Here is a 23,342-nt window from a genome sequence, read left to right on the forward strand (position 1 = left end):
CTTCTTACAAAGGGGATGGCTGAATTGGAGGTCTGCTGGCCTAGAGCCAAAGAATTCCTGAAAAAATAATCTCATTTTCTGGGGGGTCCTCTGGCAGAGTGGCATTGTGAGATATAGGTCGAGGGAGAAATGCATGGCTGAATTTGAGTTATTGGAAGCCAGAGGTCAAGAACACGGAAAAAGGCATTCTCAAAGTACAGCTTGATTTTAATCTGAGTGACTACTGTTTTACTCTCAAGTAGTCCAGTATCACTGGGATTCATGGGGTTGAACCCACAGTCCCCCTCACCTCCAAACTCATACAGTTCCATCCCCTATCACATGAGCTGCTCCAATCGGTGCAACCCCCACCTCCTCCAAAAAGTCAGTCAATTGTATTTATTGAGCACTTACTTTGTGCAGAGCACTGTACAAAGCGCTTGGGAGCCACCCTCAAGCACATATGGATGGAGCATGCATATGCTTGGCAAAAAATGTGGTCTTATCTTGGGTCGGAGGGTGTGGGCAGGGAGGGGCGGAACAAGACAATGGGAAAGTGAGGCTCCCAGGGAGCTGGCATGTAAAAGCCATGGTAAGAGAAAGGGATGGCATTTTTGGGGAACAAGACATTGGAGCCCACAAGGTGGCTGCTCCCATCTCACCCGGGGAACCAGTGATACCCCTGGGGACACTGGTGCCACCTAAGACTGTGCCTGGACAGGGACTCCCTGCCCACTTGAGGCACCTGCTTCTGTTCTGTCTGGCTTTGGGGGCATGGTAGCCTCAAGCAGCTACTGTTTCTCAGGGAGCCTTTCCAATCTCTTAAATTGGAGGAAAAAAGTGAAAACAAGTGAGCTGGAGGGGGAAAAAAAGTTGTGTTTTCCCTGAATCTGGAATTTGGACATGTTTTTTGGGATGCAGCCACTGCCAGTGGCTGAAAGGGCGGGGCCCGGTTAAGGGGCCAAGAGCTGGTTTTCTGATCCTCCTCTTCTACCTGCCGGGCTAGAAAATGGATCCCTACCCTCCCCACCAACTTGCCGGTCGACTTGCTGTGATTTGTCCTATTCAGAGGCCCCTGGCCAGCCCCTCACTTGGTCTACCTGCCAGTGGATTCACTCTCTAAGAGAACAAGGCTTGGAGAGATAGAGAAAAAAGCTGTCGGGGGTTGTGGGGCGAGGTGGTGGGCTGAGTATGCTATTAGTGAACCCTAATTGTCCTCCGGGATCAGGTATATTTCCCCATCCTGATTCTCTGTGAATCTCTTGTTTGGTTGGAGGGTGGGGGGCGTTAGTGGAAGAAGTCCCAGAGATTCCAGGGGAGCCTTCTCTCTGTCTCTCTCAGTCTCTCTCTCTCTTTCTCTTTTTATCATACACCCCGTAAAGTGATGACAATACATACCACATGGGGACTTTGCAAAATTAATTAATCCTGGACCCCAGCCAGTGTTGATTCATTCATTCAGTCATATTTATTGAGTGCTTACTATATGCAGAGCATTGTTCTAAGCGCTTGGGAGAATATAATGCAACAGTAAACAGACACGTCTCCTGCCCACAATGAGATTACAGTCTGGAGGGTGGGGAGAGAGACATCAGTATAAAAAATTAAATTACAGATATGTATCTAAGTGCTGTGGGGCTGGGAAGGGGGATGAACAAAGGGATGAAGTCAGATCGATCCAGAAGGGAGCGGGATAAGAGGAGATTTGCCCTCAAAAAAGCTTCAAAGTCGGGGAGAGTAATTGTCTGTTGGATTTGAGGAGGGAGGGCATTCCAAGCCAGAAGCAGGACATGGGCGAGGGGTCAGGGGCGAGATAGATGAGACTGAGGCACAGTGAGAAACTTAGCATTAGAGGAGCAAAATGTGCGGGCTGGGTTGTAATAAGAGAAAAGTGAGGTGAGGTAGGAGGGGGCAATGTGACTGAGTGCTTTAAAGCCAATGGTGAGAAGTTTTTGTTTGATGCGGAGGTGGATGGGTAACTACTGGAGTTTCTCAAGGAATGGGGAAACATGTCCTGAGTGCTTTTGTAGAAAAATGATCCGGGTAGCAGAGTGAAGTATGGATTGGAGTGGGGAGAGACAGGAGGCTGGGAGGTCAGCAAGGAGGCTGATCCTCTCCAGGTGGGATAGGATGAGTGATTGTATTACCGTGGGAGCAGTTTGGATAGAGAGGAAAGAGCAGATTTTAGCATGTTTAGGTGGGACTGACTGGATTTAGTGATGGATTGAATGTATGGTTTGAATGAGAGAGAGGAGTCAAGGTTACGAGCTTGTGAGACAGGAAGGATGGTGGTGCCGTATACAGTAATGGGAAAGTCAGGGGGAGGACAGGGTTTGGGTGGGAAGATAAGGAGTTCTGTGTTGATCCACCCCTGCTCTCAGTGACACAGTATACAGTGAAAACAGTGAGGGTCCACTCCATTCCTACCTTCCTACTTCCCTCTGCCCCCCATAAGACACACATAGCATGTTGTTTGAACAAGGGGATGACTTTTAACCAACTAAAGTTTGACACTGCTGCTGTAGATTAGAGCTGTAAATTTTGCTACTGTTCAAATTCAAAAAACTTATTCCACATGTTTGGAAAATAATGAGTCTGTGGCAATTAATGAAATGGATATACAGTTATACTGCGTAGGTGTACCTTATGAAGGGGTGGAAGTCAGTAAATAAATGATCTCTTGATTCTTGTACATAGGAGGTAGGAGAGGGCTTTCTCACCATTTCTCTGTCCTGTCTCAAATATTTGCCAGTATCGGCTTGGGGAAGCAAGAAAAGTTGTTTTGTTTTGGGTTGTGTGCTCTTTTCTAAAATGAGTCATCCATCTAAAAACTAAAAAACCAGACATCATTTCTGTTGAGAAAGCCAACAACACTGTAAGCAGCGTTTCTGTGGCAATAAGCTTATAATAATAATAATAATGGTATTTGTTAAGCGCTTACTATGTGCCAAGCACTTTTCTAAGCACTGGGGTATATACAAGGTAATCAGGTTAGCCTCCTTGGGGCTTGCAGTCTTAATTCCCGTTTTACAGATGAGGTAACTGAGGCACAGAGAAGTGAAGTGACTTACCCAAAGTCACACAGCTTACAAGTGGCGGAGCCAGGATTGGAACCCATGACCTCTGACTCCCAAGCCCGGGCTCTTGCCACTAAGCCACGCTGCTTCTCCAGCTTAGTGTATCATTTTATTAATGAAGCACTGTGACAACCCAAGTGGCTCTCAGAACCCTCTGCCTGTTAGGCCTATTGACATTGTGAGCTCTTGGTTGTCAGGGATCTTGTCTACAAATTTTATTTTATTGTACTTTCCCAAGTACTTAGTACAGTGCCTTGCACGCAGTAAATGTCATTGATTGATTTATTGATTGAGTTGCATTCAAAACCAGGCTCAAACGGATGTAGCCTACATGATCATAACCCTGCCCAAGCCACAGCTTCCTGTCATTCCTGGATAAGTATTTTCCTTTGCTAGACCGATTGAAAAGCTAGGTCCAGCTAATGTTGTTTTTTTGAATCCAGAATTCCATTGCAGGTTTGGTTTAAGGGAGAATGATGATTACTGTCTGATACTGGCATAGTTCAAAGAGTCTAGTTTCTTGGACCTCAGCAGTTTTTTTTTTTTGGAGGGGGGTGGAGAGGCGGTATTTGTTAAGTGCTTACCATGTGCCCGTTACTGTACTAAGCGTTAGTACAGGCTAATCAGGTTGGACACAATCCGTGTCCCACATGGGATTCATGGTCTTAATCCCCATTTTACAGATGAGGTAACTGAGGCACAGAGAAGTTAAATGACATACCCCAGGTCAAACAGGAAACAAGGTACAATTTCATAGTATCTTAGTGTTTATTCAAAAATGAAATCTTGGTTCTAGAAAAATTACCTTTTTGAGAGAGAGTTATAGACATTCTTACCTGGAACAGGAAAATGTGATATGTGTCCTCTTGAGGTGGCTTACCAGGTTCTAATTATTTTACTTTTCCAATGAATTTATCTACCGGCTAGAGAATAGGAGAGCAGTAGGTGTCATATACTTATTAATTACCATTCCTGAGCATGAATCTCCTTTCGAAGTCATTATAGTTCTATGCTTGGGAAATGGGATAAGGGGGTAGGAAAGGGAATGAGAATAATAATTAATAATTATGGTGTTTGTTAAGCACTTATTGTGTGCCAAGGACTATATCAGATCTGATTGTACTGTATCTGCCCCAGGGCTTAGGGGTAGATACAGTGCAGTCAGATCTGATATAGTCTCACAGTTTAAAGGGAAGGGAGAACAGGTATTTAATCCTCTTTTTACAGATGAGGAAACTAAAGCAAAGAGAAGTTAAGTGGCTTGCCCAAGGTCACACAGCAGGCAAGGGGCAGAGCTGGGATTAGAACCCAGGTCCCCTGACTCCCAGTCGCATTCTCTTTCCATTGGGTCATGTTGCTCCATCCCAAGGCTCTGACCCTCAGTTCTTCCAGAACCTTTGCCATAGTGAAGATATTCCCACACATGCAAAGACTACTGTGCTTCTGCGGGTACTAGCCAGAGCCTGGCCCTGACTAAACCCAAAAGTCCATGGCACCCAGCAGACCTAGTTAGGCCCTTGGACAAGTGCACATATTGGACATTCATAACTCCCTCTCTTCCCTCTGAAAATGAGATTAGCCCTCCCCTTTAGGGATAATAAATTCTGAGAAAGACAGAATCACTGTAAAGGGAACCCCGTTTTAAATAGGAAATGGATAGTGAGGTTCCAGATCGAAAAAACACACTCAAGATGAATCAGTAGGGAAAAAAAAATCATTGAGAAACGTAAATGTTAATATCTAGCATGTCATTTCCATCGTTGTCGAGTTCTCAAAAAATCCTGAGATCCAGAAAAATCTGTTTCATTTTGTAAAATGTTGTTGGTATTCTTGTTAGTTAGGATGTGAAAATAATCAAGGACATAACTGAGGCTTTTCCTGCAGGGCAATTAATCCTAATCCATCTCCAGTCGAATGACTAGCATTGATTTTAAAACAAAAACAAGAGATGAGTTATTGTTGTGGCCAGCCCCACACTGGTCTTTCACCCCCCACTCCTCCTCTCCCCCTTCCCTCCCCCCCACAGTGCCTTTTCTTTTTTCTTTGCTTCTTGTTCCCTTACCCATGAAAGTTGAGCTGAGATATAGTGTGGAGTTCTCAGTACGGTTCAGCCTTTTTCCTTAGATCTGGGTTTTCTGCCCAGGCTGGCAGAAAAACAGCTTCTAAACCCTGAGTTACTGAGTGCCATTGGGGGATTCTGGAACCTACAAGTGTATAGCAGCGCTCATCAGATTTCTGGCAAGCATGAGGTTTGTATCCGAGATTTATTCCCTTTCTCTTTTTTATTTCCTTTTTAGCTACAAGAAACGGTGAAGAGGAAGTTGGAAGGTGCCCGGTCACCCCTTAATGGAGAACAGCAGAACGGTGCCTGCGATGGGAGCTTTTCTCCTACTAGCAAACGGATCCGAAAGGACATTCCTGCTGGGCTGGACGCGATCGGTAACTTGCCCAATAACATGCCACTGCCTTCTGCTTCTCCTCTTCACCAACTTGACATGAAGCCCCCTTTACCCTCGCAGAACAGCGGCTCCCACACCCCGGGGCTCGTGGAAGATATGGGGAAGAATGGCAGACTTCCGGAGATCAAGCTTCCCGTGAATGGTTGCGGCGAGCTTGAGGATGGCTTCACCATCTTGCAAAGCAAGGAGCTTAAGCAGGAACCTCTGGACGACCCCAACTGCATAGACCCCTCGGAAACCTCCCTGTCAAATCAGAACAAGTTGTTCTCGGACATTAACCTGAATGATCAGGAATGGCAAGAGTTGATAGATGAACTGGCCAACACTGTCCCCGAAGACGATATCCAGGACCTGTTCAACGAAGACTTCGAAGAGAAGAAGGAACCGGAGTTCTCCAGGCCGACCACCGAAGCCCCTCTCTCCCAAGAGAGCGCGAGCGTTAAGAGCGATCCCTCTCACTCTCCCTTTGCTCACGTACCTATGGGATCCCCCCAAGTGAGGCCGTCTTCTTCCGGTCCCCCGTTTTCTAACGTGTCCACGGCTTCTAGCGTCCCCTCGGTTTCCAGCACGCCAGCAGCTCCGATCCCCGCCGGATCACCAGCAAACTGTGCTGTCCAGTCTCCTCAGACCCCTAATCAAGCCCACACTCCCGGCCAAGCCCCAACTCGATCGGGAAATGGCTATCTCATCAATCCGGCGGCCGCGGCTGTAACGGGGGCGAGTTCGGGGCCCGGTCCGGGGGCCGTTCCCAGCGCCGACCTGTCTCCAGCTGAACAGCTCAAACAGATGGCTGCTCAGCAGCAACAGAGAGCTAAACTCATGCAGCAGAAACAGCAGCAGCAGCAGCAGCAGCAACAGCAGCAGCAGCAGCAACAGCAGCAGCAACATCCAAATCAAACATCAAGCTGGTCACCTGTGGGACCTCCATCCAGTCCTTACGGAGGAGCTTTCGGTGCAGACAAACCAAATAGCCCAATGATGTACCCCCAGCCCTTTAACAACCAAAACCCTATAGTGCCTTCTATGGCAAACAACCTGCAGAAGACCACAATGAACAACTACCTCCCTCCAAACCACATGAATATGATAAATCAGCAGCCAAATAACTTGGGTACAAACTCTTTGAGCAAGCAGCACAACCTACTCAGTTACGGCAACACTAAACCTCTGACCCATTTTAATGCCGAGTTAAGTCAGAGGATGACCCCCCCAATGGCCAACCCCAATAAGAACCCCATGATGCCGTACATCCAGCAGCAGCAGCAGCCTCAGCCGCCGCAGCCGTCCCAGCTCCAAGCTCAGATGGCCCACCTGAGCGAGGAGCAGAAACGCATGCTCATCATGAAGCAGAAAGGAGTGATGAATCCGTCGATGGCCTATGCAGCCCTTCCATCCCATGGCCAGGTAAGGGGGAAAGTGAGACTTTCTCACAGTCATTAAGAATGGATCTTTGTCAGCTGTTCAGAGGCTTGCTGCCGAGCTTCACGGTGTTCTCTCCTCGTTTGTGTCTACCTTTCCTTTTTTTGGGGGGGTCGTTTTTCTGGTTGTGAGAGGGGTCTCTTTACTTTGGGAAAAGGGGTTCCCGGAAGGGGCAGCATTCAGTGTGAGGTGTGCTTGCCAACAGGAGGCTCCTGATTATGTGACTGAAGAGCAGTAGGGTAGGTTTGTGGAGTTGTCCTATTCTGGATTAGGATGGTCTCGACCACCCCTGTTCTTCTCAGAGTTGTTCTTAGCCTCCCTGTGACTTGGTAGCGTCAATGATTTGGATCATTTCACCATTCTGTTCTATTGACATACGGTTGCTGAGGTTTGCGGGAATGATTGTACTGTCCAAGCACTTAGTACAGTGCTTTGCATACAGTAAGTGCTCAATAAATACGATTGAATGAATGAATTTTAGCCAAGCTACTTTCCCTCGGAGGCATCGAAGTCAAAAACAGGCTCCAGCTGACCCTGCAGTGTGGGCTTCCATGTGCTTTGCTGTGTTTGCTAGAAGAAGTGAGAGAGGCGGCACTGTTGATGCGCTGTGTGGTTGGTCCTCTGAAAGCTTGAAGGAGGATCTGATGTTTACGTTGGCCCAGAGACAGGCCCAAAGTTAATGGCTTGTGAAGGCCTCCTATTGCCTTCAAACTCTAAACTTCCCAGGTTCTTTCCGCCGGGGGTTCAGAGTGCAGCGAGTGGGCCCACATCAATTTCTATCGGCATGATTGTCACTAGGATTGCTTGCAGGTTCAGTGGCATGTAGCATAGTGCCACAGAAAGTGTGAAGTTTTTTCATTTATATTTTGGCCACACCCACAAAAAGGCTCAATTTTTTAAATAAGTTGATAGTCATTCGATTCCGGCGCCGACAAAGAATGAAGGTAATACATGGGCAAGTTTCGATCAGCAAAATGTGTCAGGAGTTGTGATAGAACGGTAGGCTGCCTGACCAGACTTTTATTAGTCTGAAATCAGACTGTTCTTACTGTATTCGCTGATTCCTCACCACCAGCCCAAAGTACCTCTTGAGCCAGGCTGGAGATAATTAATTCCAGCTCACGTGTTCAGCAGACACGTGAGGATGATGGCCTGTGTGTTCTTGTTACCCCCAAATCTGTTTTAAATTTGCCAATAGGGAGAGGTAGGGGTCCTCTAAATTTGCTGCTTTGTTGTTCAACTAGAACATAGTTTTCTGCCTACCCACTGACATGAGTGATGGTGTGCAGATGAGCATATATGCGAACACATATCTTCTCTGCCACAGTCTTGGAAATACTAATGTGGAGAAGAGAGAAGAAATTAATTGGGGGATTATATGCACACCTTTCTCCTCCCTCCTTTTCTGAGTTTCTCTGATGTTATTCTTCAACCAAAACCTGGAAAACTGGTATGGTGAACTAGTAATAAAAGAATTATTTATCAGGAATAAAGAGCGGTAAAGACCTCTTGACTTCTAGCATATTTGCATATGCTGTTAACTCACTTCTGTTTGGAAAAAAATTCAGCATCTCCCCCAACCTCAAAAATGTTGGTGTTTATCTGCAAGCGTGTTCTCCTTTTCATTTTGTTTTTGGGTTTTTTTTTCCTGAATCTGAAATACTGGGCCCACATACATGGAAAATAAAGTGTTCACTGAATGTACAATTACATGACATGCAAGTAGTTAGTATTACTGCAAAACAATTATAAACCATGTATAAGCCGTGGTTATACATGGATGCATTCAAGTACGTTTTCTCTCATTGTTAATGAAAAATTGCTGGTGTCATTGGTTAGGCAAGTGTTCCGTGACAGATTCTTTTTTTTAAGGGATGACCTATAAAGCAGTAAAAGAAAACGGCAACAAGGCACTTAGGTGATTGCAGGACTTGGGTGCTCACCAAGTTGAGAATTTGGTTAAGGTGTTGTAGGGAGCGTATTTAGAACTCTACCACTTCCTGGATGATTCAACTAAAACAGATTCCAAGTACCAGGAAAAATAAGAGAGCTCTTCCTGCCTTTAAAGAAGTCACTTTATATTTTGCCATTAAAAACCTCATTTGACGTTGTTGGTCTAGCACTGTTGTCATCCGTTGGCTTTCCTTCTAGACTGTAAGCTCACTGTGGGCAGGGAACATCACTACCAGCTCTGTTATATTGTACTCGCCTACGGGCTTAGTACAGTGCTGTGCCCAGAGGAAGTCCTCGATAAATACCATTGATTGATTGATTTCCCTGTTGTAGTTGCAAACCATTGTATTGGTGGGGAGAACTTTATAGTCTTCTCCCTACATTGCCTCCTCCTTTTCCCGCTCTATGTGACCCCTCTCATGCTCCACACCCCCCATTTTCCTATTTGGTGTTCCCCGAGTTCCCTAGGCAAAGCAAAATATCCAAATTGCAGGAAGCCTTTATTTTGCGTGGGTGTGTCCATGTTGCTACACAATCCTGTTACTGAATGTTGGGTTGGAATCCAGATTGCTGTAGTTTTATAACACAAGTTCCTCAGAGGACAGAAACAGTGTTTTTCTAGTTGGCTAATTTCTAAGAATATCTTGTCAATAACATGTTCAGTACATATTATTTTAAAAAGTTTGGACTAGAAATGTGTTTGATATCAACTCTGAAAAACAATCAAGAAAGGAATCAGAATCCGTGATCATATAAAAAGCAAAGAACCAAACCCAAATATTTTTGCCCTTCGGAGAGTACTTCTGCCACACAGGTAGCAGGACATGTTAAATCATTTTTCCTACCTTCTCTTACATATATACTATTTTTACAATTTCCCACATCAAAATGTGTCAGCTATCCTTTGCTGAGGAGTCGGTTTTTCATTTTTTGAAGTCATAAAATCCACTCAGGTCCAAACCCCAGCATTGGCAGCCCTCTTGAAAAACTATAAAGGAGCAATTTTCTTTAATTTTCAAAGTCTTGAGCCCTCTTATTCAGTTTAAATACAGTTCTACTGGGAATATTGTCAGCTATAGCACCTTGTGCTCCTAGAAGTGCATAAAATTTTATTTTTATAATCATTTGCCCATCATCTTCCGTTCATCTGTCCAACATTTTCTGCCCTTCTTTTCTGGCCATTTAGGAAGCCTGAGAGAGCTTCTAAGCATCCCAAAGGTAAAACACACACTCAAACATTCAGGTCTTCCTTAAAATGAGCTGCAGGATCACAGTAAACCCTAGTGTTTTGATCCGAGAATTGTGTGATTGTGTGCTTATAAACAACCAGATATTGGAAATATTCAAGGGCGTGGGGAAGGATGACTTTAGGTTTCATGCTTTTACCAATTGCCTTTGGTTACTCAGAGGCAGGATACAAATATTGGCAGAACACTCATGCCTGATGACTCGAGGGCCAGGCAGAGAGACTAGTGGGCACTGGGGCTGTAAAAATCCAGATAATAAATGAAATGTTCCCCCTGATGGATGGAATGAATCATATCCATATATAGCCCAGCATATTTTTAAAATCCTGAGTGATGCCCTGCCAGAGTCCTAGAAACACAGAGGCGAAAGTGACAGTAAACTGTTGGGTGAGAACAGTTTCAGAAAGGAATAGAGTAATAACTTTTTTTTAGCCTTCTATTTTACAATCCGGGAGAGACGGGAACAATAGTAAAAAGCCAATTAGGCAGATTGAATCAGAGGCTAGTCCCAATAATCAAGATTTCAGATAACCAAAAATAGCTAAGTTTGTTTCCTTTGGAGTACCAATTCCGTTCAGTTTTCCCGAGATTATTTCAGTTGTCCAAGCTAATTGCAGTTTGAATAAGCAGTCTGTTTCAATAATGGTCATTTGGACACAAAGCTTTTGATTGTGCCTCAGGTATTTCAGGGAAAAAGATTTTTGCATCTGGGGCTGCTTCTCATAACTAGGAGCTTTCAATTTATGCCAGTTAGTGATTAAATGGTTTTAAATATGGTATAAGTAAATATCAACTCTGCTGTATTGTGCTCCCCCAAGAACCTGGTTCAGTGCCGGTGCACAGCAGGTGCTCAATAAATACCATAGATTGATTATGTGGTAATTTTTGGTTTTAATACTGGCTTTAGGTTTTGGGAGAGCAGGGATAATACCTTTTCCACATTACAGTGGAGCAAATACAGAGTCACACTATTTTGCAAAGAGGCCCAAGTGAATCTGGCCTGGAGCTTGCTGATCACCCAAATGGGTCTGTTATTTTGGGGTCAACTGTGCTACAGAAACCCTGGAGGCCCTCATCCCCTGATCTGGATCCCCGCAACTGTTATTCTCCCGTGCCCATCTGTTGCATGCACCTTTCCTCCTGTGTGGACCAACCTCTTTCCTCTCCCCGCAAAAATCTGACAAACCTCGCCCACTTTCATTTTATCGTTTGTGCCTATGTCCGTGTCTCCCCCCGTGTATTCACTACTATATATTTGCCATTTCTATTAACTCGTCTCCACCATTAAGCTCTTCAAGGTAGGATGAGAGGTGCCAATTTTTCATTTTGAGCATGGGGGATGAGGACTGGAAGGGGATAGGTACTAAGAGCTAATAAGCCAGAAAACCACCATTTTTTTTCAGCCCCAATTGGAAACTCGCTGCAAATCTAGGAGGTCTACTCATACAGCTGAGGGTGCCATCTCCCTCCGTAGTGAACACCTTTGGTGGGGATGATATCGTCCCCTTCCATGGTAGGCTCTCAAATGCCTGGTAGAATACAGAGGGAGCTCAATAAATCCTGCTGATAATATTATTAGTGAGAAAAGAGGAGGAAGAAATGGGGATCATTGATTATTGTATTTTTTGAGCACTTACTGTGTGTAGAGCACTGTACTAAATGCTTGGAGGAGTGCAGTATAACAATATAACAGACACACATTCCCTGCCCACAACAACCTTACACGCTAGAAGGGGAGACAGACATTAATACAAATAAATAAATTACGGATATGTATATAAGTGTTGTAGGGCTGAAGGGAGAGCGTAATGAGGGTGTACAAAGGGGAGGGGGAGAAAAGGAAATGAGGGCTTAGGAAAGGCCTCTTTGAGGAGATGTGCCTTCAATAAGGTTTTGAAGGTAGAGTAAGTGCCTGTCAGATGTGAAGAGGGAGGGCCAGGATGAGAGGTCCGAGGTGAGATTTTTAAATTTGAGAATAAGTTGGCATTGTGGAGTGAAGTGTATGGGTTGGGTTGTAGTAGTGGAGTAGTGAGGCGAGGTAGGAGAGGGCAGGCTTTAAAGCTGATGGTAAGAAACTTCTGTATGATGAGGTGGATGGACAACCACTGGAGGTTCTTGAGGAGAGGGGAAACATGGACTGAATGTTTTTGAAGAAAATCGAACAAGGCAGCAGAGTGAAGTATTAATTGGAGCGGGGGAAAGACCGGAAGCAGGGAGGTCAGCAAGGAGACAGGTACAGTAATCAAGGTAGGATAGGATAAGTGTTTGGATCAACGTGGTGGCAATTTGGATGGAGATGAAAGGGTGGATTATAACGATATTGTGAAGGTTGGACTGAAAGGCATCCCAGGTACACTTTATTAGAGAGTAGTTACAGAGGCTGCACGATGTCTGGTAAGCACTGCTGGAGGCAGCCTGGCCGGCTCAGCCCCCAGGAGCCCCGCTGACCCACCCTGGCAGACATCCCAGAGCACCGTGGATTAAACCACGAATGACCAGGGTCAATTTCCAGTGGGGATCGGGGCGCGGAGCTGGAGCAGAGGGAGGCCTCTCCCTGTGTCCCCGTTATGGCCATATTGGAAGCAGCATGGCATAGCGGATAGAGCCTGGGCCTGGGAGTCAGAAGGTCTTGGGGTCTAATCCCGGCTGTGCCACTTGTCTGATGTGTGACCTTGGGCAAGTCACTTAACTTCTCTGTGCCTCAGTTACCTCATCTCTAAAATAGGAATTAAGACTGTGAACCCTGCGTGGGATAGGGACTGTGTCCAACCCAAATACCTTGTATCTACTCCAGCACTTAGTGCAGTGCCTGGCACATAGTAAATTCTCAGCAAATACCACAGTTATTATTATTGTTTTATGCAACTCTTCATCCTTGTGACATCTTGCCCCTTGGTTGCCTGTTGATTAATCCTCATCTGTTTTCCCCTTGTCCCACCTACCTGGAAGAAACCTTCCACCCCTTTTCTTGGGGCCAAGCTGAGGCCTCTCCCCCTACTGTTCATGGGAAGGGGTCCTGCTTGACCTTTGGACTTTTTTTTTCCAACAGACTGAATTAGAGCAAAGCCAGCACGGAGAAATATCTTTAGAGCAAATTCTCAGACACTGATATTGCATTTCTTATATTTTGGCTTCCCCAACACAAGATTCCCTGACATGCTGAAAGGTCTCTATGGAGTCATTATTCAGCTTATTTTACTAATAGGGTAAATCAACCTCTTTTGACCTACAGAACTGATAATAGCTCGGTTTTTTAATCTACATCTCTTGTACAGAGGCCAAGAAATGCAATTTACTCCCAAATTTTGGGGGGTGAAAAGTAAGAGAGCTTTAAATTAGGGTATTGTAGAACATGCATAGGTGTGCTCTGGCCAAAAAAATAAAAAAAGGTTAGGACCCACCATTAGAGATTATTCCAAAGAAACTGTTCCATATTCAGAAATTCCATATTTATTCACATAAGTGCCCCATATTGCATATAATTTTTGCAAACTAAAAATGGTGGGGGGGATGTTATGGGGGAATTCAGCCTAGGAATATGAGGAACAGGAGAAGAAAGAGAAGAAAAGGAAAAGGAAAAGAGGGGTGAAGAAAGAGAAAAGTCAGAGGGCAATTGATAGTGCGTAGTCACTCAGTGAATTATATTAACCCCTCCCCTTTCTTCGCCTCTTTCTAGCTTCCTACCCCTGTGCTTGCTCACTCATGTCGGCAAGACTGTATCCACAACTTTAGCTCATTCTAACCTTGCTCTTCTTTCTATCCCAGCCCACCCCATTATCACTGATTAGAAAAATTATCTTTTATTTCTTTTCCAAAAATCCAGGGGGATGGGGTGGGAATTATGTGGTGGAGGAAATTATGAAATTGAATGCAGTATTACATCTGGAGAGATAAGTGGACCGAGGAATATATTGCTTTGAGTGGGGAGGAGAGCAGAGGGAAAAAGGGGAATCTTATGGCTTTTTTGGACAAACTCGAAAAAGTTACAGGAAGAACTTCCGTCAGCAATTGTAGCACAACCCGTTCTCTAGAGATTTAGGTCAAATTCTGGTGGCCGTGTAGTTTCTTATGGAAAGAGCTAGTGATAAATGTTCCGGTGTTTCAAGTTCACATACAATTTACAAGTCAAAGTATGAAATGCTGATTATCAGGAGTTTTAACATTTTTTCATTACAACATTTGCCTTTACTGAGCGATTTCTCTATCCCTTCACCAGCTCTCACAGGGAACTCTCCCTCAAGAAGTCAGGAGAGTCAGTGCTAACTAGGTTCTCACACTAGTCATAGGAGACAGGCTTTGAGGGCCTACTTCACAATGCCCTAGAGGGTTATTCAGGAGATTTTAGATTGCGATTTTGGACTTTCCAGAGACCTAGTTGGTGGCCTCGACCTTAACCTCTCTGTACCTCAGCTTCCTTATCTGTGAAAGATCTAGTACTTGTCCTCCACCCACGTCACCAGGAGGCTATGAGGCAGAACTGTAACTCTGAAAAGGCACAGTCAGTTCTACCCTAAATGCCCACCAACATATAATGATGATGATGATGATAATAATAATAATAATATTTAAGTGCTTACTATGTGTCCAGCATGGTTCTAAGCACTGGGGTAGATACAAGTTTATCAGGTTAGACACAGCCCCTGACCCACCTGGGGCTTACAGTCTTAGTCACCGTTTTGCAGATGAGGTAACTGAGGCCCAGAGAAGGTAAGTGATTTGCCAAAGGTCACACAAAAGACAAGTGGCTGATTTGGGATTAGAACCCATGTCCTTCTGACTTGTAGGCCCATGATCTATCCACTTGACCATGCTGCTTCCCTGTGGCAGTATCATTATCATTATTACCATTTACACAGACTGTAAGTTCGTTGTGAGCAGGGAATGTGTCTGTTTAGTGTTGAACTCTCCCAAGTGCTTAGTACAGTGCTCTGCACACAGTAAGCGCTCAATAATGTGATTGAGTGTAAGCAATGCTGTTCGTTATTAGTAGACTCTACGTGTGCACCAGCATGCTGTACTTTATGTATACATCTATTCTGTGAGCAGCCTTAGGACTCTAGAAACATCCTGTGGTGGGGTCAGGAGCTTCTGACCCGCCTATTAACATGTCAATGAGAGTGGCTGGTGCTCTGGGCTTGTTTTCTAAGGTTTTGATGAGCCTCATTAATTATGTTTAGGAGGAAAGGTGTGCAGCTGGAGAGGAACCCATTTAGCTCAACAGGAACATGAATAATTGGACAGTTGGCAGAGTGTTAAATTGGTGGTCTAGTGAGAGAAACTCGTGTATAAACATTATTCCTGCACAGCACAAAACAGACACACTTCCCTAAGCGTTTTCAAAAGGACCCTCATCATCTCTGGCTTTCCCTCATTTGAGAGTTGTGTAGGGCTGGATTAAGTATAATTTCAGGTTTAGCTGGTGGATAAGGAGCCCTGGGTCTTTAGCTGGCCTTCCTGTAGCAGAGAAAAGCCATGAGAAAACCATAAAATCCAGTAGATAAAACTCTTGATTTTTGTCTCCAATATCAAGCATATCTCTTTGTGGACTTAACTGAAGAAAAGTGAAGGTGTTTCTGCCTTTTGGGAAATTTGTGCCAAAGAGAGGAGGATAGATCCATATGTGTATTTGCGTGTATGTTTGATTCAGATATAATACAAAATTCAGGCATTCTGCGGCATGCTTAGGCAATATGTGATTCAAAAAGGTCTTTAGAATTGCGCTGGTGTTTCCAGGCACAGGAGAAAATTCCTGAATACTTGAATTTGAATGAGGTGTGTGTTTGGCAAGGGGGCCGTTGGTAAGAAGGCAGAAGCAGGGGAATGCCTACTAGGGGGCTTTGCCACCAATAGTGAGGGTTTCTGCCGGGACTGAATAGGCTCAGCAGGAATCCTGAAAAAAGCAGCTAACACAGATGATGAAGATCACGATGTTTCCCAAGACGACTACCCTGGAAACTGCCTACTGGTCTATGGTGCTATGGCACAAAATCAACATTGTGCCATGGTTGTGTTTGACTGTGTCCAACCTGATTACCTTGTATCTACCTCAGTGCTTCGGACGGTGCTTGGCATATACTAAGTGCTTAATAAGTACCATAATTATTATTATTATTATGTTGGCCTTAAATGGATTTGGGGTTTAAAATCGGTATGGATGTTTCACAGTGTGCTGCACCCCTACCTGCCCACTTCCTTGTTGCAGTCACTGCCCCAGTGGGAATGTGACAGAATTGAGAGATCAAAAATGTTAGTGTGCAAACCACCAGTGCTATAATCAGTCAGTTGGTCAGTCGATCATGTTTATTGAGCTCTTACTGTGTGTAGAGCAGTGTACTGAGCACTTAGGGGAGTACAGTATAACAATAAATAGATAAACCCTTGCCTACAGTGAGGTTACAGTCTTGGGGGGAGACAGACATCAATATAAATAAATTACAGATATAATACATGCATTATATATGTAATCAATTTTGTCTTGCAGTTCTCAGTCCCCAAATCTTTGGGATTGGGCTGAGACCCGCCAGTTGTTTTCTAGAAGAGACTCCATCATCCATCGGCATCATTATCACACAAAGTGAGGTTTTTTTCTATACAAACACTTTCAGGGATAAATGGCATTGGTACAGCTAATTGAGACCTCTCTCCTCTGCACTCTAACATATCTTCCTGCTTCCAAGTTATCTGTCATTCATAAATTCAGTCATATTTATTGAGCGCTTACTGTGTGCAGAGCACTCAGGAGAGTACAATGTAACAAAAAAACAGTCACATTCCCTGCCATGCACTGCAAGCTCAACATATCCAAAACTGAACTCCTCATCTTCCCTCCAAAATCTTCTCCACCACATTTGCCCCATTATAATCAACAACTTCACCATCCTCTCTATCTCTCAAGACCATAATCTTGACATTATCAATCAATCATATTTTCTGAACGCTTACTGCGTGCAAAGCCCTGTTCTAAGCACTTGGGAGAGTACAGTATAATGGAGATGGTAGACACGTTACCTGCACACGAGGAACTTTCAGTCTAGGAGGGGAGACATTCCTTAATATAAATAAATTATGAATGTGTATATAAGTGCTGGGAGGCTGAGGGTAGAGTGATTAAAGAATGCAAATCCAAGAGTGCAAGGGTGATGCAGAAGTGAGAAGGAGTAGAGGAAATGAGAGCTGAGTTGGGGAAGACCTCTTGGAGGAGATGTGCCTTCAATAAAGCTTTGAAGAGAAGGTGAGTCTGTTGGATATGAAGGGTGAAGAAGTTCCATACCAGAGGCAGGATGTGGGCAAGAAGCTGGCGACGAGATAGACAAGATCGAAGTACAGTGAGTAGGTTGGCATTAAAGGAGCAAAGTGAGCATGCTAGGTTGTAGTAGGAAATCAACGAGATAAGACTGTGGGGTGGCAAGGTGATTAAGTGCTTTAAAGCCAACGATAAGAAGTTTCTGTTTGGTATGGAGATGAATGGGTAACCCCTGGAGGTTCTTGAGGAGTGGGGAAACATGGACTGAGTGATTTTGCAGAAAAATGATCCCGACAGCAGAGTGAAGTATGGACTGGGGGTGGGGAGAAACAGGAGGCAGGGAGGTCAGCGAGGAGGCTGATGCAGTAATCAAGGCAGAATAGAATAAGTGCTTGGGTTAACACAGTAGCAGTTTGGATGGAGAGGAAAGGGCAGATTTTAGTGATTTTGTGGAGATTGAATCAACAGGATTTGGTGACAGATTAAATATGTGGGTTGAAAGAGAGAGATGTGAGTCAAGGATAATGTCAAGGTTATGGGCTTGTGAGACAGGGAGGATGGTGATGTCGTTTGCAGTGAAGGGAAAGTCAGAGGAAGGATAGGGATTGGATGGGAAGATGAGAAGTTCTGTTTTAGACAGATTATCTTTTATTTCTCCCTCTCTTTCAACCTAAGATCCTTTCAGCTCTTCGTCCACAATATTTCAAGGATCCACCCCTTCCTCTCCACCTAAAGGGGCGCCACACTTTCCAGGCATTTGTAATATCCTGTCGTGACCACTGCATCAGCCTCTTCACTGATTTCCCTGCCTCCAGAGTCTGTCTTCAGCAGATCATTCTTCACTCTGCTGACCAGGTCATTTTTCTGAAATGTCATTCTGCTCGTCTCTCCACTCCTTAAAAACCTCCAAAGTTTTCCCATTCTTCACCACAAAAAGCATAAACTCCTTGCCTTTGGCCTTAAAGCACTCAGTCGGCTCTTTCCTTTTTATTAATCAACTCTTTTAATAATGTTGGTATTTGTTAAGCGCTTACTTTGTGCAGAGCACTGTTCTAAGCACTGAGGGAGATACAGGGTCATCAGGTTGTCCCACGTGAGGCTCACAGTCTTCACCTCCATTTTAGAGATGAGGTAACTGAGGCACAGAGAAGTTAAGTGACTTGCCCACGGTCACACAGCTGACAAGTGGCAGAGCTGGGATTTGAACCCATGACCTCTGACTCCCAAGCCCGGGCTCTTTGCACTGAGTCACGCTGCTTCCGGGCCGTTGCGTTGGCCGGGAAACGAACCCGGGTCAACTGCTTGGAAGGCAGCTATGCTCACCACTATACCAACAGCGCGGTTTCTCCCACTACACTCCAGCTCACACTCTTTACTCTTTTCAAGGTAACTTACTGTGCCTCATTCTTGTCTCGCCTATCACTGATCTCTTGCTCAAGTCCTTCCCCTGCCTGGAACTTTCTCCCCTTCTATTATCTCGTAGCACCACTCTCCTCATCTTCAAACCGCCCTCTGAAATCTCTTCTCTTCCAGGAGGCCTTCCCCAAGAAATCCCTAACCTTCCCACCTTGCATCCCCCAAATGCCACTGCAGTCCTTTCATGCAGTGTAAGCATTTTTCAGTGTTTTTTTTAAGCGCTTACTATGTGTCAAGCACTGTAGTAAGTGCTGGGGTAGATAAAACCTAATCACACAGTCCCCGTCCTACAAGGTTCTCACAGTCTTAATCCTCATTTTACAGATGAGGTAACTGAGGCACAAATAAGTGAAGTGACTTGCCCAGGGTTGCACAGTAGACATGTGGTGGAGTCAGGATTAAACCCAGGTCCTTCTGACTCGCAGGCCCATGAGTCATCTACTAGGCCATACTGTTTCCAGTTAACCATTTAAGTACTTATAATAATAATAATGGTGGTATTTGTTAAGCGCTTACTATGTGCAAAGCACTGTTCTAAACGCTGGGGGGATACAAGGTGATCAGGTTGTCCCATGAGGGGCTCACAGTTTTAATCCCTATTTTACAGATGAGGTAACTGAGGCACAGAGAAGTGAAGTGACCTACCCAAAGTCACACAGCTGACAGCACTTCTGTACATATTATTATATACTCTATTACTTCCTCCTGTCTGTAATTTAAGTGTCCATCTATCCTTCTAGATTCTCATGAGTGAAGGGATTGTGTACATCAAATTCTGTTGTACTCTCCTAGTGCAGTGTTCTGCACAGTGTAGGAACTCAATAAGTGATTAGAGCCAAGTGTGCCAGTAGAAAGATTGGAGTTTAAAATCAGGTCATAGTAGCAGTAATTATTGAGCATCTACTGAGTGCCACACGTCATATTAAATTGGGGAAGCAGCGTGGCTCAGTGGAAAGAGCCTGGGCTTCGGAGTCAGAGGTCATGAGTTCGACTCCCGGCTCTGCCACTTGTCAGCTGTGTGACTGTGGGCAAGTCACTTAACTTCTCTGTGCCTCAGTTACCTCATCTGTAAAATGGGGATTAACTGTGAGCCTCACGTGGGACAACCTGATTACCCTGTATCTCCCCCAGCGCTTAGAACAGTGTTCTGCACATAGTAAGCGCTTAACAAATACCAACATTACTATTGTTGTTATTATGCTTGAGATAGTACAGTCAAAACAAAATCAATCGGTCATATTTATTGAGCACTTACTGTGTGCAGAGCACTGAACTAAGCACTCAGGAGAGTACAACAGAGTTGGTAGCCACATTCCCTGCCCACAATGAGCTCACAGTTTAGAGGCAGAGACAGACATTAATATAAAAAGTAGAGTATGGATATGTACCTAAGTGCTGTGGGGCTGAGGGAGGGGTGAATAATGGGTGCAAATCAGAGTGACGCAGAAGGGAGTGAGAATGTGAGCAAAAGACACGTTCTCAGCCCATGAGGTGTGTACAATCTAGTGAGGACAGGCATACCAAATATTTGCAAATAGTGGGAGTATGGAAAAAAAAAAGGTCAGATAAGAAGTAGAACAAATATGCCAAGATGAAATATCAGAATATTGAATGTACAATTAAATATACACATGTAGCCAAGTGAGAGGTGGCTGTTGAGCTGACATGATTCAGGTTCTAGGAGTCAATCAGAGAAGATGTACTGGAGGCAATGGGATTTCAGGAGGAATCTGAAAATGGAGAGGGCTTTGAAAATGAAGATGGCTAAAGTGCAGCAGATTTACTGAGGGAGAAGGGGACGATTCCAAACTGGGGAGTCAGCTTGAGCCCAGTGTCAGAGGTGGGTGAGTCCAGACCAGGAAATAGTTAGAAATTGGGCTTGGGAGAAGCGAAGCTTGTCAGCTAGAGAGTAGCAGATGAAAAGAGCCTCTATGTAGGATGGCTTCAAGGCTCTAGCAAAGCATCTTGAAGCCAACTGGGTGGAATTCTTGTTTGATACAGAAGGAGATGGGCAGATGAGAGATTTTTGTATCATACAGGGATTTGTGTTGATCGATGTTTTAAGGAAGATGCTTTAAGGCAGGGGACGGGAGAGGCTGGAAGCAGGGAGACCAGTAAGGAGGCTGATATAGTAATCTAACCATACTTTGCCAAGTGCCTAAAGCAGGGTGTGGCTGTTTCTGTGGAGAGGAAGAGGAGGACCCAGAAACGATTAGGTGGAAGAATTGGCAGGATTAACCTGGAATAAATAGAAAATCCATTATTTTGCCCAAGTGAATTTTCTGTTTAATAAATGGCTCCGGAATTCTGAATTTCAAACTGTCCACTACATATCTCCTATATTTACCTACTGTTGAATCACAAGAATGTTGGTTGGTTCCCAGATATTCTTGCACATGCAAAAGGAATTTCACTCTAAGTAGCATCCAAATCAGCCTCCATCCTGGAAAGATCCAGGGAGCCATTCCTTCATTCATTCAATCAGTCGCATTTATTGAGGGCTTACTGTGTGCAAAGCACTGTACTAAGCACTTGGGAGTGTACAATATAGCAATAAACAGACACATTTCCTGCCCACAATGAGCTTACAGTCTAGAACCAGCTCAGAGTCACTTGCCAGAAAAGCAGCGGGAGGATTAGGGAGAGCAGAGCCCTTTGTAGCTGCCTTTCCCACTGGTCTTCTTACTTCTCCAGTTACCAACTTGCAAAAACACCTGCTCCCTCCCCCTCAAGTTCCCCATCTTTATGTGTGTGCTTCTGTCTTCTAGTTCGAAGGTGGTTCTGTGGATGTGCCTGAATAGGCCAATGCATAATGTCATCTCTTATGCACCAAACACACATAAAGATTGCCCTTTACCTCACTTTTGCATGTGCTGTTTCCAGTGCCAGGCACTATTTGCCATTCTTCCTCTTAGTATCACAGTCTTCCCAAAGTTGCTGCTGCTTCATCGGAGCCACCATTTTTAATGGCTGGTCTGTGTGCTGCTTGCCGTCTTCCAAGGGCTCCCTATCATTCCACATCCTTTAATGTTGTTTTCCTTTAATTGTCCAGAGTTAAGTGAATGATGCCTCAATTTGTTAATCAAATACAGTTACTCTGTGTTGGAAGCTCTTGGCCACTCTCTGCCTTTGGTGTATCCATTTGTTTGTTGAGCTTGTTTGAGTTCTCCTTATCTTTCCCATTCCAGTGGCAGCGTTTACCCTTAGTATTAAAGTGGAAGTCCCCTCAACTCTCATTTTTCATTCATTACTGAGGAGAAGGTAGTGTATTTGTAGAGTCCTTCAAATTTGAGGAACATTATAGAGAAAACCAAAATGGTAGAATCTTCTCAGTCCACTTCAGTGTAACCTGTAACTTTTGTGAGGTTTTCCAAAGGACAAAACAGAGTTTGAACTTGGAACTTGACTGTCATTTCTACTGTCTAAACCACTGCCCTAAACAACTCCAGACACCTGGCCAACTACTCTGAAAAATTTATTCAGCTCTTTCCCTAACTAGCCTGATCATGAATATGGTACTCTGAATTCCACTTAACTGTAGTACGAGACCATGTTTTCTTATAGCGTGGACTGTCCGAAATTCACCCATCCTTCTCCTTTCCTCCACCACTAGTCCTCACTCGGTCCTGGACCAACTAACCCCTGAATTTTAAGGTTCCCTTCTTCCAGTTTCTAACTACTTCCTCCTGTAGTGAAACATCTTAGAATCCTCTCCTTGAAATGTCACTCAAAATGGGTCACCGCCTATGGGTAGAACCAAGCTGTTACGCCGGAGGTGGAGAAGAGAATTAGGAAACTGATTTGGTTTCCCCCAAATCAGAGGCCTGCATTTCCCAGAATTAGGTGGGATTGAGAGGCAACCAGCAAGCCGGGTGGAACCTTTAAATTCAGGTGAAAGAACCCTGTCTGGCTCTCCCTGCCTGAACCCCAATGATAACTGAGCTGAATGTTCTGTCACATTGGCTTCTCAAGAGTGTACATGCTCAGAGCTTTTGCATCCAAGAAACCTAATAGCTTCTGGGTATGTATGTCAGAGCCTCTCTCCTAAGGGGTATGTAGGCTTTTGGGGATTATGATCTCTTTAAGGACAGGGATCATGTCTTCTCCCTCTTCTCTCCTGTGCTTTGGACAATATTCCTGAAAACTGGGAAATGTCTAGTGGTGCTGGACATATTCTGAGGTCCTCCCACATCCAATAACCCAGACAGACCAGTTCTCACTAAATATCACATGGATAGTAATGGCTCTCCCGTGGCTTGGAACCATGATCCAAGGTATCTTAAAAATTCCGATTCCAGCACTGCCCTACTTAGAAGCCACCATTTGCAGAGGTTGCCACTTATGGAAGTATTACCAGATGCCCCTACTTAATTGCTGTAGCATGTTTTCCCAGAAGGGCCTAGCAGTTTCAGTCATTCCTTGTTCTCATGTAAGCTGTCCGCTCCAGACCAGACATTGTATTTCAGGAAACTGCAAAGTAAGTGGGTAAGTTACCTCCCCGTTCCTACAGATCATGTATCTACATTTCCCAGGATCACGCTCTCTTTTT

At 44.6% G+C, this 23,342-nt stretch overlaps 1 protein-coding gene across 2 annotated transcripts in view; it reads left to right on the plus strand.

The window, feature by feature from the left end:
• MAML3 (mastermind like transcriptional coactivator 3) overlaps window positions 1-23,342 on the plus strand; it is a 411,281-nt gene that overhangs the window by 248,741 nt on the left and 139,198 nt on the right. For both annotated transcript variants that reach the window (XM_029076595.1, XM_029076596.1), the window contains exon 2: window positions 5,354-6,919. In XM_029076595.1, the coding sequence (XP_028932428.1) occupies window positions 5,354-6,919 (1,566 nt within the window). The remainder of the gene's footprint in view (window positions 1-5,353; window positions 6,920-23,342) is intronic.

Source organism: Ornithorhynchus anatinus, chromosome 12 (genome assembly GCF_004115215.2).
Source record: "Ornithorhynchus anatinus isolate Pmale09 chromosome 12, mOrnAna1.pri.v4, whole genome shotgun sequence".
NCBI lineage: Eukaryota > Metazoa > Chordata > Mammalia > Monotremata > Ornithorhynchidae > Ornithorhynchus > Ornithorhynchus anatinus.